At 42.7% G+C, this 15,858-nt stretch overlaps 1 protein-coding gene across 1 annotated transcript in view; it reads left to right on the top strand.

The window, feature by feature from the left end:
* The first annotated feature begins 375 nt into the window (after nt 1-375).
* Nucleotides 376-15,858, top strand: part of LOC111978978 (CMRF35-like molecule 1) — a 27,920-nt gene continuing 12,437 nt past the window's right edge. Inside the window, exons 1-4 of the mRNA XM_070448984.1 lie at nt 376-555; nt 736-1,065; nt 1,286-1,624; nt 4,383-4,499. Of these exons, the coding sequence (XP_070305085.1) occupies nt 510-555; nt 736-1,065; nt 1,286-1,624; nt 4,383-4,499 (832 nt within the window). The 5' untranslated portion in view covers nt 376-509. The remainder of the gene's footprint in view (nt 556-735; nt 1,066-1,285; nt 1,625-4,382; nt 4,500-15,858) is intronic.

Raw genomic sequence — 15,858 nt, 5'->3', positions numbered from 1 at the left:
TTCACAGACGCTCTTATCCTTACAGGAACATTTAAGGTTAAGTGCCTTGGGCAAGGGCATAGACATATCTTTCATTTAGTCTGCTTGGGGATTTGAATCAGCAAGCTTTCAGTTACTGGCCCAATGCACCTAACCGCTGGGCTACCTGCCACTCTAATTAATAAACATTAATACAAATTTTAAAAGTTGTTTTAATAACTGTCCATATATATTATGATTAATGAATGATGAGAAAGCTATTTATAAATGACTCATATGCGGTTTATTGCTGGATGTTATTAAATAGTTTTACAGAGAAGTGAAATGATTTCAGGAAGTACTTAATCAAACAGCAGGACTTCCTGCATTACACACATTAACACACACTCAGAGTGGTTCTCATGCACACTGCAGGAGCAGACCTTCCTGTACTGGGGTGGTAACTGGACGTAGAAGTATTGAGGGGACTGGAGTAAACAGGRTGTACAGGGTCTAAAGAGACTTGAACTAGTTGGGAGCCACAAGTCATCATGGTTATCCTKCTGGTCCCCACACTGAAGGTTGTCCTYCTCTTAGGTRAGTACATCAGACTGAATGAACACATCTCCAGTGACTCCTCTCTATAGTTGGATACATTTGGTTGTAACATTTTACAGTGTAACTCATTCACCGGAGAAGAATCCCCTTTTACAGTATGTGAAATGGAAGCTGGGGTGTTTGTACTATTCGTAATGAGACTGTTGGTGTGTCCTACAGCTGCTGTGTGGAGTGTGTGTACAGCAGAGTTGATCACAGTAGATGGATATAAGGGGGGCAAGGCAGAGATCAGATGCCCCTATAGAGAGGAGTGGAGGAGCCACCAGAAGTTCCTCTGTAAAGGAAGCAAAATGGAGTGTATAACATTTTTGGCAGACAATGATATTGAGACTGAGGGTGAAGAATGGACCTCTAAATGGAGATACTCTCTACATGATGACAAAGGGGTCAGGGTCTTCATTGTGACCATCACCAACATGATGTCAGATGATGCGGGAACATACTGGTGTGGAGTGGAACGATTTGGACTGGACCCTGAAGTGTATGGAGGTACTGTAAACCTTTGATTCTCATCCTCAAAACTTTACAACTTTCATAAAAAATTCCTAATGAGGTCTCTGCTATTGGCCCGACTCCTAACTTGAGATTCCTGCACATTACTCAAGATTTCAGGCATATTTTTTATTGACTCAATGCATGAATTACGTGATCCTCGACAAAAGGGAACACATTTCATTCTGTGCTCCTACATGTTTGTTTAAAATTACAGATTGGTGTTGTGAAAACCCCACTGAAGTGACAGGCTCTGAAGAAGTGACAGGCTATGAAGAACGGTCAGTCTCCATCCATTGTATGTATAATGAAAAAAATGAAGACAATGAGAAATACTTCTGCAAAGCGAATACACTATCTAAGTGTCTAGTTGATGTAAAAGTGACAACAACCAAAAGCCAGAATGGGAGGTTCTCACTGTTCGACAACAGGACAGCCGGAGCCTTCACCGTGACCATCACCAGACTAACCCAAGAGGATGCTGGGAGATATCTCTGTGGCATACAGAACAACCACACAATCGATACCCTGTCAGCAGTCCAGCTTGATATCAAGAGTAAGACTGTTCTTTAATTTGCCTTTTCTGCATTGTGAGACAGATTGATCAGGACACAGTTGTATGTCAGTGAAGTGAGAAGCTTAGATGGAATACAATGATGGAGAGGGCTGGTTGTGCCTGTGTGAGTGGAGGCGTGAAAAACAACTTCCTATGTGATTAAATGTACAAACTTAATGGACATATGTATTTAAGGCATTTGCACCCGTGTATGAGAAAGAGAAAGATATAGAGAGAGATGTAGGTCGCTAAATGACAACCAAAATATCTGAACAGGAAGAGAAGAAACCACACTTCCTTCTTTACGCCTGTCAGTGAGTATCAAATCTAATCAAATTGTATTAGTCACATGCGCCTTATACAACGAGTGTAGACCTTGCAGTGAAATGCTTACTTACGAGATCCTAACCAACAATGCATTTAAAAAAATTAAGTATAAGAAAATAAGAATAAGAAATAAAAGTAACAAGTAATTAAAGAGCAGCGGTAAAATAACAATAGCCAGACTATATACAGGGGGGGTACCGGTACAGAGTCAATGCACCGGTTAGTCGAGGTAATTGAGGTAATATGTACATGTAGGTAGCGTTATTAAAGTGACCATGCATAGATCATAACAACAGAGAGTAGCAGGGGGGGGGGGGGGGGTTGATTAGATGTTCAGGAGTCTTATGGCTTGGGGGTAGAAGCTGTTTAGAAGCCTCTTGGACCTAGACTTGGTGCTCGTTACCACTTGCCGTGCGGTAGCAGAGAGAACAGTGAATGACTAGGGTGGCTGGAGTCTTTGACAATTTTTAGGCCTTCCTCTGACACCGCCTGGTATAGAGGTACTGGACGGCAGGCAGCTTAGCCTCAGTGATGAACTGGGCCGTACGCACTACTGTACCCTCTGTAATGCCTTGCGGTCGGAGGCCGAGCAGYTCCCATACCAGGCAGTGATGCAACCAGTCAGGATGCTATCGATGTTGCAGCTGTAGAACCTTTTGAGGATCTGAGGACCCATGCTAAATCTTTTCAGTCTCCTAAGGGGGAATAGGTTTTGTCGTGCCCTCTTCACGACTGTCTTGGTGTGCTTGGACCATGTTAGTTTGTTGGTTATGTGGATACCAAGGAACTTGAAGCTCTCAAACTGCTCCCCTACAGCCCCGTCGATGAGAATGGGAGCGTGCTCGGTCCTCTTTTTCCTGTAGTCCACAATCATCTCCTTTGTCTTGATCACGTTGAGGGAGAGGTTGTTGTCCTGGCACCACATGGCCAGGTCTCATCGTTGTCGGTGATCAGGCCTACCACTGTTGTGTCATCGGCAAACTTAATGATGGTGTTGGAGTCGTGTATATAGTATAGTGGTCAGGGTACATTTACATTTCAAACATATCAGGAAGTACACTGAAATGTAGCTTCTCTTCAATGCTTTCTTTATCACGCTTCCATCCACAGTATTTATGAAGAAAAAATAAATTCACAACAGCTGTGATGGATTCAGCTCGTTGTATAGATATGATGAGAGATAATTTGTTCTTTCAACATGGTGGGGTCTTCTTGTGTCGGTAAAATACATTTTGCGAGAAATAGTTGTGGAAACACCTTTATGCACAACTATTTATATAATAACCATCATATCTAAGTAAACCATGCAGTTTATTCGATGTCACGCCCTGGCCTTAGTTATCTTTGTTTTCTTTATTATTTTGGTTAGGTCAGGGTGTGACATGGGTGATTTATGTGTTTCACTTGTCTAGGGGTTTTGTATGTTTATGGGGTGTTTTCTAGTCTAGGTATGTCTATGGTTGCCTAGATTGGTTCTCAATTAGAGGCAGCTGTTTATCATTGTCTCTGATTGGGAACCATATTTAGGCAGCCATATTCTTAAGGGATTTCGTGGGTTATTGTCTACGTGTAAGTTGCCTGTGTCTGCACTTTTCGTATATATCTTCACGGTCGTTTTGTTGTTTTGTTTAGTTTGTTTAAGTGTTCTTCGTTTCGTTAAATAAACAGAAGAATGTATTCGTATCATGCTGCGCCTTGGTCCTCCTCTCTTCCTCCATACAACGAACGTGACATTCGGCTACAGATGAAACAACTTGTGATGAAGTTCACAGGGTGGTGAAAGTGCACGGTGATGAGCTTGATGCGCATTTCCAATGACTATCGAGGGTCTTATTCTGGTGACATATTGATCAATGCTTGACTGCCGTTTGACAAATATAAATATTCTTGCGCTTATCCATAATAATCACATAATGTAGACTAGCCTACCCAGTACCCTCACAGCCTACTGTATCTTTGAGCTGTTGGCTAGAGTGCACATGCCAAGGCCAGCGTAAAAACATTTGCCATTTAACACAACAGTTCTTGTGAAAACTATCAGTGGAGTTGAAAATGCGATGGAAACACATTGAACTTTCTATTTTTATTCGGTAAATTAAAACTTAAGTAAAAAAGTACATTTTGTGTGAACTACGTCATCATGTTCCGCAACAAGTTTGTTTAGTGGAAACCACTGGTTGGAAATTTCGCATATTTTCTTTATGCAGATTTGATCATTTTTGCATGAAAATCTGTCGCTAGTTGGATGGAAACCTAGCTAATGACAAATAATTTTGGAATTCAAATTTGGTTTACTTTCTGAATTGACTCTAATTTAAMTGGAATTGACCCCAACCCTGGTAGTATTTGAGTAATTTCATCTGTTACACACACAAGCATACTTACTGTATGTATGGGACACGCTCTCTCTTTCTCTCCCTCTCAAACCCAGTTTCACCAACTCTATCATCACCACTTATTGCCACCTCCATCTCACCCTCATCCATGTCATCACCATCATCTGTATCATCACCATCATCCATCTTACCATCAACACACAACAGTTCTGGTAAATAAACGTTGAGCCTTTTTACACTACGCTAGTTTGTAAACATATTTTCGTAGTGTAAAGAGATGGATCTTGCGTCAAATCTGACTTTGGAATCAGATTCCCAAGCCAAGTCCGCAGGTAGTGTGGGACACTATACTGGATTCCCAACTCAGAGGTATAGTGTAAAAACAATGTCTCTCCGACAACACATGCCCCTGAAAAAATAACTTGAATACCAATACACAGCATTTATTGTGTTAGCCAAATGAAGAATTAAAACCTTTTAAAATATCAACACAGTTGTGAATTGATGCATTACTCAAGTGTGCAACATTATGTGCAGTATGTTTTAGATGAGAAGCTCCTGTATAGTTTGAACAGCTAKCCTTCTTTTGTCAGTCTATATACTATGGTGCATACAGTAGGCTAATAGCTRMACCCAGACATGAAGCATGARTGTTGGCCAMCACATCCAAGGCTAATGTCAGGACAGRAAGTAAACAGAAAAGTTAMACATCTGATGTGGAAGAGAGGCAGATCTTACTTCACATATTAGTGTAMAAGGCCCTATGTAAGTTGAACAGAAGTGCTGATTGTAAAGTATGTGTTCTAATGGTAGTGTTTGTGTCTGTTCAGATACATCAGTGGTCCTCAATAGTTCTGGGAAACTCTGGCAGTGCTGCTTTTGTTGCTTGTGGTCAGCCCTGCTCATAGTCATATGAATGGAATTCAACAAGGAAACAGGTAGAAACACTCACATGTCACACCAACACACACACACACACACACACACACACACACACACACACACACACATAAACACACACACACACACCACACAGCACACCAACACACACACACACAGATCACACACACACACCACACACCACACAAGCTCACACACTCCAATACTGTCAAATAAAGGGAAATGACTATTTTGCAACCAGTTTCATATCAAAAGAACCATTTGCATAATACAAATATTATTTGGCCTGGTTGAGAATGAGGGTCGCATTGTGAACAGGGCTCTGAACCAACCTGAACAGACTGGTGCGCAGCAATAGTGAACATGTGTGAAGTGTATGACACTGTGTGTGTGCACTGTGTGTGTGGTTCCACAGCTGACTCCTCAGCACCCAGGGTCAACACAGCCCACTGGGATCAACAGAGAGGTCAGTGTGTGTGCGCGGGCCTGTGTGACTGAACACTGGGATCAACAGAGAGGGCAGTGTGTGTGCGCTGGCCTGTGTGTCTGAACACTGGGATCAACATAGAGGTCAGTGGTGTGTGCGAGGGCCTGTGTGTCTGAACACTGGGATCAACAGAGAGGTCAGTGTGTGTGCGAGGGCCTGTGTGTCTGAACACTGGATCAACAGAGAGGTCAGTGTGTGTGCGAGGGCCTGTGTGTCTGAACACTGGGATCAACAGAGAGGTCAGTGTGTGTGCGAGGGCCTGTGTGTCTGAACACTGGGATCAACAGAGAGGTCAGTGTGTGTGCGAGGGCCTGTGTGTCTGAACACTGGGATCACAGAGAGGTCAGTGTGTGTGCGTGCAAGCGACTGCCTGTGTGCGTCGTTGCATGTCTGTCTTGTGTGACAGAGTTATATATGTATATATATATATATATGAGAATGTTCTCACCCCCCCAAACCCTCTTTTTATGCTGCTGCTACTCTCTGTTTTATCATATATGCATAGTCACTAACTATACATAACACATTTAAACGTGTTAACCCTCGCAAGGCGCAGGCCCAGACGGCATCCCAGCCGCGTCCTCAGAGCATGCGCAGACCAGCTGGCTGGTGTGTTTACGGACATATTCAATCAATCCTTATCCCAGTCTGCTTTTTCCCCATGCTTCAGAGGGCCACAAATTGTTCCTGTTCCCAAGAAAGCTAAGGTAACTGAGCTAAACGACTACCGCCCCGTAGCACTCACTTCCGTCATCATGAAGGCTTTGAGAGACTAGTCAAGGACCATATCACCTCCACCCTACCTAACACCCTAGACCCACTCCAATTTGCTTACCGCCCATAGATCCACAGACGACGCAATCGCAACCACACTGCACACTGCCCTAACCCATCTGGACAAGAGGAATACCTATGTGAGAAAGCTGTTCATCGACTACAGCTCAGCATTTAAACACCATAGTACCCTCCAAACTCATCATCAAGCTCGAGACCCTGGGTCTCGACCCCGCCCTGTGCAACTGGGTACTGGACTTCCTGACGGGCCGCCCCCAGGTGGTGAGGGTAGGTAAACATCTCCACCCCGCTGATCCTCAACAATTCGGCTTGTCACCAAAGCACTCACAAACTTCTACAGATGCACAATCGAGAGCATCCTGTCGGGCTGTATCACCGCCTGGTACGGCAACTGCTCCGCCCACAACCGTAAGGCTCTCCAGAGGGTAGTGAGGTCTGCACAACGCATCACTGGGGGCAAACTACCTGCCCTCCAGGACACCTACACCACCCGATGTCACAGGAAGGCCATAAAGATCATCAAGGACAACAACCACCCGAGTCACTGCCTGTTCACCCCGCTATCATCCAGAAGGCGAGATCAGTACAGGTGCATCAAAGCAGGGACCGAGAGACTGAAAAACAGCTTCTATCTCAAGGCCATCAGACTGTTAAACAGCCCACACTAACATTGAGTGGCTGCTGCCAACATACTGACTCAACTTCAGCTCACTTTAATAATGGAATTGATGGAAATTGATCAAAAATTGATCACTAGCCACTTTAACAATGCACTTAATATAATGTATATGTATATACTGTACTCGATACCATCTACTGCATCTTGCCTATGCCGTTCTGTACCATCACTCATTCATATATCTTTATGTACATATTCTTTATCCCTTTAACTTGTATGTATAAGGTAGTAGTTGTGGAATTGTTAGGTTAGATTACTCGTTGGTTATTACTGCATTGTCGGAACTAGAAGCACAAGCATTTCGCTACACTCGCATTAACATCTGCTAACCATGTGTATTGTGACAAATAAAATTTGATTTGATTTGTACATACTACTTCAATTGGGCCGACCAACCAGTGCTCCCACACATTGGTTAACCGGGCTAGCTGCATTGTGTCCCACCACTACCAACCCCTCTTTTACGCTACTGCTACTTTCTGTTCATCATATATGCATAGTCACTTTAACCATATCTACATGTACAGTGGGAGAACAAGTATTTGATACACTGCCGATTTTGCAGGTTTTCCTACTTACAAGCATGTAGAGGTCTGTAATTTTTTCATAGGTACACTTCAACTATGAGAGACGGAATCTAAAACAAAAATCCAGAAAATCCACATTGTATGATTTTTAAGTAATTAATTTGCATTTTATTGCATGACATAAGTATTTGATACATCAGAAAAGCAGAACTTAATATTTGGTACAGAAACCTTTGTTTGCAATTACAGAGATCATACGTTTCCTGTAGTTCTTGACTAGGTTTGCACACACTGCAGCAGGGATTTTGGCCCACTCCTCCCTACAGATCTTCTCCAGATCCTTCAGGTTTCAGGGCTGTCGCTGGGCAATACGGACTTTCAGCTCCCTCCAAAGATTTTCTATTGGGTCAGGTCTGGAGCCTGGCTAGGCCACTCCAGGACCTTGAGATGCTTCTTACGGAGCCACTCCTTAGTTGCCATGGCTGTGTGCTTCGTGTCGTTGTCATGCTGGAAGACCCAGCCACGACCCATCTTCAATGCTCTTACTGAGGGAAGGAGGTTGTTGGCCAAGATCTCGCGATACATGGCCCCATCCATCCTCCCTCAATACGGTGCAGTCGTCCTGTCCCCTTTGCAGAAAAGCATCCCCAAAGAATGATGTTTCCACCTCCATGCTTCACGGTTGGGATGGTGTTCTTGGGGTTGTACTCATACTTCTTCTTCCTCCAAACACGGCGAGTGGAGTTAGACCAAAAAGCTCTATTTTTTGTCTCATCAGACCACATGACCTTCTCCCATTCCTCCTCTGGATCATCCAGATGGTCATTGGCAAACTTCAGACGGGCCTGGACATGCACTGGCTTAAGCAGGGGGACCTTGCGTGCGCTGCAGGATTTTAATCCATGACGGCGTAGTGTGTTACTAATGGTTTTCTTTGAGACTGTGGTCCCAGCTCTCTTCAGGTCATTGACCAGGTCCTGCCGTGTAGTTCTGGGCTGAATCCCTCACCTTCCTCATGATCATTGATGCCCCACGAGGTGAAATCTTGCATGGAGCCCCAGACCGAGGGTGATTGACCGTCATCTTGAACTTTCTTCCATTTTCTAATAATTGCGCCAACAGTTTTTTCCTTCTCACCAAGCTGCTTGCCTATTGTCCTGTAGCCCATCCCAGCCTTGTGCAGGTCTACAATTTTATCCTGATGTCCTTACACAGCTCTCTGGTCTTGGCCATTGTGGAGAGGTTGGAATCTGTTTGATTGAGTGTGTGGACAGGTGTCTTTTATACAGGTAACGAGTTCAAACAGGTGCAGTTAATACAGGTAATGAGTGAGAACAGGAGGGCTTCTTAAAGAAAAACTAACAGGTCTGTGAGAGCCGGAATTCTTACTGGTTGGTAGGTGATCAAATACTTATGTCATGCAATAAAATGCAAATTAATTATTTAAAATCATACAATGTGATTTTTCTGGATTTTTGTTTTAGATTCCGTCTCTCACAGTTGAAGTGTACCTATGATAAAAATGACAGACCTCTACATGCTTTGTAAGTAGGAAAACCTGCAAAATCGGCAGTGTATCAAATACTTGTTCTCCCCACTGTACATACTACCTCAATCAGCCTGACTAACCGGTGTCTGTATGTTGCCTCGCTACTTTTATAGCCTCACTACTGTATATAGCCTGTATTTTTACTGTTTTATTTCTTTACATACCTATTGTTCACTAATACCTTTTTTGCCCTATTGGTTAGAGCCTGTAAGTAAGCATTTCAACTGTAAGGTCTACTTACACACCTGTTGTTCTTCACATGTGACAAACTTTGATTTGATGTTTTTCCCTCTCTCATCATGTCCTCATGTCCCTCCTCCTTTTCCTCGTCTCCAGGATTGCCATGGAGATGGTGACTATGAGGAAATAAAGGACCGCTCCCTACAGTCCAGCTCTGGTGGTGCAACCACCACCATCTACGCCCACGCAACTTACCCACAAGCCCCTCTGACTCTCCCATTACGCCAGTGTCAACTTTCACGAGAACCCCAGCTGCCAATGAAGCCACTGTCGCCTTCTCTAAAGTGGCCACTTCTTCTGGTGACTATGCTACTGTCAACATTGGTCAAAGCTCTGAGGTTCCTCCCATCTACTATACAGTCAGCAAACCCAGAGACACCTGAGTCAGTGACAACCAATCATGAGGGACATACACACACTGGCGACAAATCACAAGTGACATGTTATTATAATAGTTATAACTATATGTTCCACCGACAGCCTCTGTTTTTAACAAACAGCTGCATTATCAGGGCCTGAGTTCCCTATAGCGATTAAACTTAGGCTTACAGCCGAAGATGTAACTTGCGTTCTCTAAAACACCACGCAGCGATCGTTCGCTAAGTGATTAATTGGACCGTATGTTGATACTGATAGGATCGGGAAAAAAGCAGTGTCACTTTCTCCATTCAAATCTTACCTTGGCATTATAATTACTGAACAATATTGATGACTGTTCAGCTCCTAGAGAGATATACTGAACAAAGATATAAACGCAACATGCAACAATTTCAACAATGTTACTGAGTTACAGTTCATATGAAGTAATAAGTCAATTGAAATAAATAAATTAGGCCCTAATCTATGTATTTCACATGACTGGGCAGGGGCGCAGCCAGTCATGTGAACCTAGATGCAGAACCAAGACGGGGGGGGGGAGAATTCTCTATAAAAGACCCTCAATTATGGAACAGCTTGCCCTGTCAAGTAAGAGGGGAAGACACCACTGAAGATTTTCAATTTCTGTCAAAAACACACCTTTTAAAATCAGTTAACAATGTACCTTTTAGCTTGACTTTAATCAGAGATTGTTTTAGACGTTCTCTGTGTTTTATGTTCTTTTATTCATCCTTTTACTGCTTCCTGTTTGCTTCTACTTTTTTAATTTGATTGTTTTAATGTAAATTGTGTTGCAATTTTAAAAGCACTTTAAATTAAAGCGGCACTGCTGTTAAACGTGATTTGCCCATTTTTTAAATTATATTTCTCCACTGAGGTAGAAAACGATTTGTCATTTGCCTGAGAAAATCACATACTGAACTGATTTAAGTCACCTTTGTTACAGTCATGTTACAAGTCACGTCTGTAACCCTGGTGCTCGACTCCCCCTAGTGGTGGTCTTCAGTCTTTGACGTGTCCTGCAATCAATTTCACACTAAAAACTGTATCTGCTTATGCCATTTCTAAAATACATACCCATATTTCCCGTTATAAATCAGACTCGTCCTGAAACTGTACATGTGTAAACAAGTATTATAACTCCGCCTGGAAAACGTGCCTCATTCACCTTTTACCGTGACAAATAAAGCCCTAATTGCGGAATAATTGGGAACTATATAGTATGGAATTAGGATATGGCAGTTTCTAAAAAGAAAAAGAAATGACAAATCTGATCAAATATTTTTGGGATGTGTCGACAATGTTTTAATCTATGATGTATTTAACAACAGAATCTAACAGTATCTGAAAAATGTGTTAATGGTCAGTTTAAAATTACATTAAAGGAATTGTTTGGGCAGTTATAAATGTAACTCATTAATACATGTTCATGTTCATAGGTTTCCACTTTACAACAAGGTATCCTTTCTGTAGTTTTACATGATGGGAATTTATATGAACATGGTCAGTAAGATTACACTTTCTATTAACGTATCCTCACAGTAGTTATTCATGTTAATCATTTATTGATCATTTAAGCATCCTGATTGTGCACTTATTCCTTTACCATTGATATGTTGTAGGTCATTTTGAGATCTTGTGGAGCATCAGGTGCAGCAGGAATGTTTACCAATGGTATGTTCATTTTTTTTAAAGAAATAACCTAATTCAAAACATAGCAGTGAATGGTTTCAGGAAGTTCTTAGTCAAACAGCAGGACTTCTGTGGCTCAGCATAGACACACTCACTCAGAGTGGTTGTCATACACACTGCAGGAGCAGACCTTTCTGTACTGGCGGGGGGTGTAACTGGACGTAGAAGTATTGAGGGGACTGGAGTAAACAAGATGTACAGTCGTGGCCAAAAGTTTTGAGAATGACAAAAATTAATTTTCACATTGTTTGCTGCTTCAGAGTCTTTAGATCTTTTTGTCAGATGTTACTATGGAATACTAAAGTATAATTACAAGCATTTCGTAAAGTGTCAAAGGCTTTTATTGACAATTACATGAAGTTGATGCAAAGAATCAATATTTGCAGTGTTGACCCTTCTTTTTCAAGACGTCTGCAATCCGCCCTGGCATGCTGTCAATTAACTTCTGGGCCACATCCTGACTGATGGCAGCCCATTCTTGCATAATCAATGCTTGGAGTTTGTCAGAATTTGTGGGGTTTTGTTTGTCCACCCACCTCTTGAGGATTGACACAACGTTTCAGTGAGATTAAGGTCTGGGGAGTTTTCTTGGCCATGGACAAAATTTGGATGTTTTGTTCCCCGAGCCACATAGTTTTCACTTTTGCCTTATGGCAAGGTGCTCCATCATGCTGGAAAAGGCATTGTTCGTCACAAACTGTTCCTGGATGGTTGGAGAAGTTGCTCTCGGAGGATGTGTTGGTACCATTCTTTATTCATGGCTGTGTTCTTAGGCAAAATCGTGAGTGAGCCCACTCCCTTGGCTGAGAAGCAACCCACACATGAATGGTCTCAGGATGCTTTACTGTTGGCATGAACAATGACTGATGGTAGCGCTCACCTTGTCTTCTCCGGACAAGCTTTTTTTTTCGGTAGCCCCAAACAATGGGAAAGGGGATTCATCAGAGAAAATGACTTTACCCCAGTCCTCAGCAGTCCAATCCCTGTACCTTTTGCAGAATATCAGTCTGTCCCTGATGTTTTTCCTGGAGAGAAGTGGCTTCTTTGCTGCCTTCTTGACACCAGGCCATCCTCTCCAAAAGTCTTCGCCTCACTGTGCGTGCAGATGCACTCACACCTGCCTGCTGCCATTCCTGAGCAAGCTCTTGTACCGGTGGTGCCCCGATCCCGCAGCTGAATTAACTTTAGGAGACGGTCCTGGCGCTTGCTGGACTTTCTTTGGGCACCCTGAAGCCTTCTCAACAATTGAACCGCTCTCATTGAAGTTCTTGATGATGTCCGATAAATGGTTGATTTAGGTGCAATCTTACTGGCAAGCAATATCCTTGCCTGTGAAGCCCTTTTTTGTGCAAAGCAATGATGACGACACGTGTTTCCTTGCAGGTAACCATGTTGACAGAGGAAGAACAATGATTCCAAGCACCACCCTCCTTTTGAAGCTTCCAGTCTGTTATTCAAACTCAATCAACATGACAGAGTGATCTCCAGCCTTGTCCTCGTCAACACTCACACCTGTGTTAACGAGAGAATCACTGACATGATGTCAGCTGTTCCTTTTGTGGCAGGGCTGAAATTCAGTGGAAGTGTTTTAGGGGGATTCAGTTCATTTGCATGGCAAAGAGGGACTTTGCAATTAATAGCAATTCATCTGATCACTCTTCTTAACCTTCTGGAGTATATGCAAATTGCCATCATACAAACTGAGGCAGCAGATTTTGTGAAAATTAATATTTGTGTCATTCTCAAAACTTTTGGACCCGACAGTACAGGGTCTAAAGAGACTTGAACTAGCTGGGAGCCACAAGTCATCATGATTATCCTGCTGGTCCTCACACTGAAGATTGTCCTCCTCTTAGGTGAGTACATCAGACTGAATGAACACATCTCCAGTGACTCCTCTCTATAGTTGGAAGCATTTGGTTGTAACATTTTACAGTGTAACTCCATTCACTCACTGATAATGCTGTTAGATAAAGGGGAGGGGACACTGAGGAACACAAGGTCCAGTATGTACTGATGGATGTGATGGGGAACACCAGTGGTGTACCAGAGCAGAATCCACTCTTACAGTATGTGAAATGGAAGCTGGGGTGTTTGTATTTTTTGTAATGAGACTGTTGGTGTGATCTGCAGCTGCTGTGTGGAGTGTGTGTGAAGCAGAGTTGATCACAGTGAAAGGATATAAGAGAGGAGAGGTTCAGATCAGATGCCCCTATAGAGAGGAGTTGAGGAGCCACCAGAAGTACCTCTGTAAAGGGGATTGTTCWGTTTATAATAAATAATTCACTGTCATGTCCTTGGAACCATTCCTGGACAATCCTAGCCTTGTGTCATGGGTCATTATCCTGCTGGAAAAATCTATTTGCAGATGGATACACCACTGCCATGATTCACCTGATTGGCAATGATGTTCAGATATCCTGTGGCATTCAAACGTTGCTCCACTTTTATCAAGGGGCCCACATCTTTGCCATGAAAACACACCGCTCACCACAACCACCAACTTGCAATGTTGACATGCGGCATGATGGATGCATGTACTCATGTGGTTTTCTCCATATCCTAGTCCTCCCATCAGCGTAAGACAGCAGCAACCGAGATCCATCAGACCAGGCCATGTTTTTCCAATTCTCCAGTGTCCAGTGTTTTTGTTTCTTAGAACCACTGCAAATGCAGTTTCTTGTTATTTGCTGAAAGAAGTGGAACTCCGTGAGGTTGTTGGCTGCCATACCCAATTCGTGTCAAGGTACGACAAGTTGTGCATTTATTTATGAGTCTTTGGGCACCAATGTTGTACTGGACTGTCAGTTGATTAACTGTAACCCGTCTGTTGCTCTGCACAATTCCTGTCAGCCACCTCTGTCCTCCTTAATCAATTACACATTTTGACCACTGGCCTGCCGTTGGCTGGATGTCCTTTGAGTGGTGAACCATTCTTGATACACACAGGAAACTGTTGAGCGTGAAAGACCCAGCAGCATTGCAGTTCTTGACACACTCAAACCGGTGCGCCTGGCACCTACTACTATACCCCATTCACTGACATATTTTGTCTTGCCCATTCACCCTCTGAATGGCACACATACACAATCCATGTCTCAAGGCTTAAATATCATTCTATAACCTGTCTCTTCCCCTTCATCTACACTGATTGAAGAGGATTTAACAAGTGACATAAATAAGGGATCTTGGCTTTCACCTGGTCAGTCAATGTCATGGAAAGAGCAGGTGTTCCTAATGTTTTGTGCACTCAGTGTATATAAAAGGTTAAGACTGCTTTTCCATTGTGAGACACATTGATCAGGGCACAGTTGTATGTCAGTGAAGTGAGACGCTTGGATGGAGTATAATGAGGGAGAGAGCTGGGTGTGTCTGTCTGACTGGAAGCGTGACAAACAACTGGACCACAACTTAACTTCCTGTGTGATGTATTACATGTTTATACGTCTGTCTTGGATTCAGAAACCTGTCAGTATTACTCAGTCTTCAGATGACCTATATTTAGGGCATCCTGTGTATGAGAGATAGAGAGAGRGAGAGTTGATTTATTTTCCATTGTGTACTTTAACTATTTGCACATCATTATCACACTTTACATAACCATACTATGACATTTGAAATATGTCTATTCCCTTGAAACTTGTGAATGTAATGTTTACTGTTTATTTCACTTTTGTTTATTATCTATTTCACGTGCTTTGGCAGTGTAAACATATGTTCCCATGCCAATAAAGCCCTTTGAAAAGAGAGAGAGAGATTTGCACAAAAGAGACAGAGACAGACACTAGCTTGGGGAAAACAGAGCACGAGCAGAAACACTGTGTTAGGCGCTGATTCAGATTTAATGTCCAAATAGAGAGAGAGAGAGACCAGATATTTTAGTTTTTTTTTTCTGACATGGAACAATTTTGAGAGAGTGAGAGAGAGATGTGGTTAGCTAAATGACAACTAAAATATCTGACCAGGAAGAAACCACACTTCCTTCTTTACACCTGTCAGTTCAAATTCAGGGTACATTTACATTTCAAATTCAGCAAGTACACTGACATTACAATTCTCTTCAATCAGAATCAGAATCATCTTTATTCACTAATCTCTCTCTCTCTATCTCTCATACACAGGCTGCCTAAATATAGGTCATCTGAAGACTGAGTAATACTGACAGGTTTCTGAATCCAAGACAGACGTATAAACATGTAATACATCACACAGGAAGTTAAGTTGTGGTCCAGTTGTTTGTCACGCTTCCAGTCAGACAGACACACCCAGCTCTCTCCCTCATTATACTCCATCCAAGCGTCTCACTTCACTGACATACAACTGT

Source organism: Salvelinus sp. IW2-2015, linkage group LG19 (genome assembly GCF_002910315.2).
Source record: "Salvelinus sp. IW2-2015 linkage group LG19, ASM291031v2, whole genome shotgun sequence".
In the NCBI taxonomy this organism is placed as follows: Eukaryota; Metazoa; Chordata; class Actinopteri; order Salmoniformes; family Salmonidae; genus Salvelinus; species Salvelinus sp. IW2-2015.
Note: the sequence above shows the minus strand (reverse complement) of the source record. Positions and strands in the feature narration are given on the sequence as shown.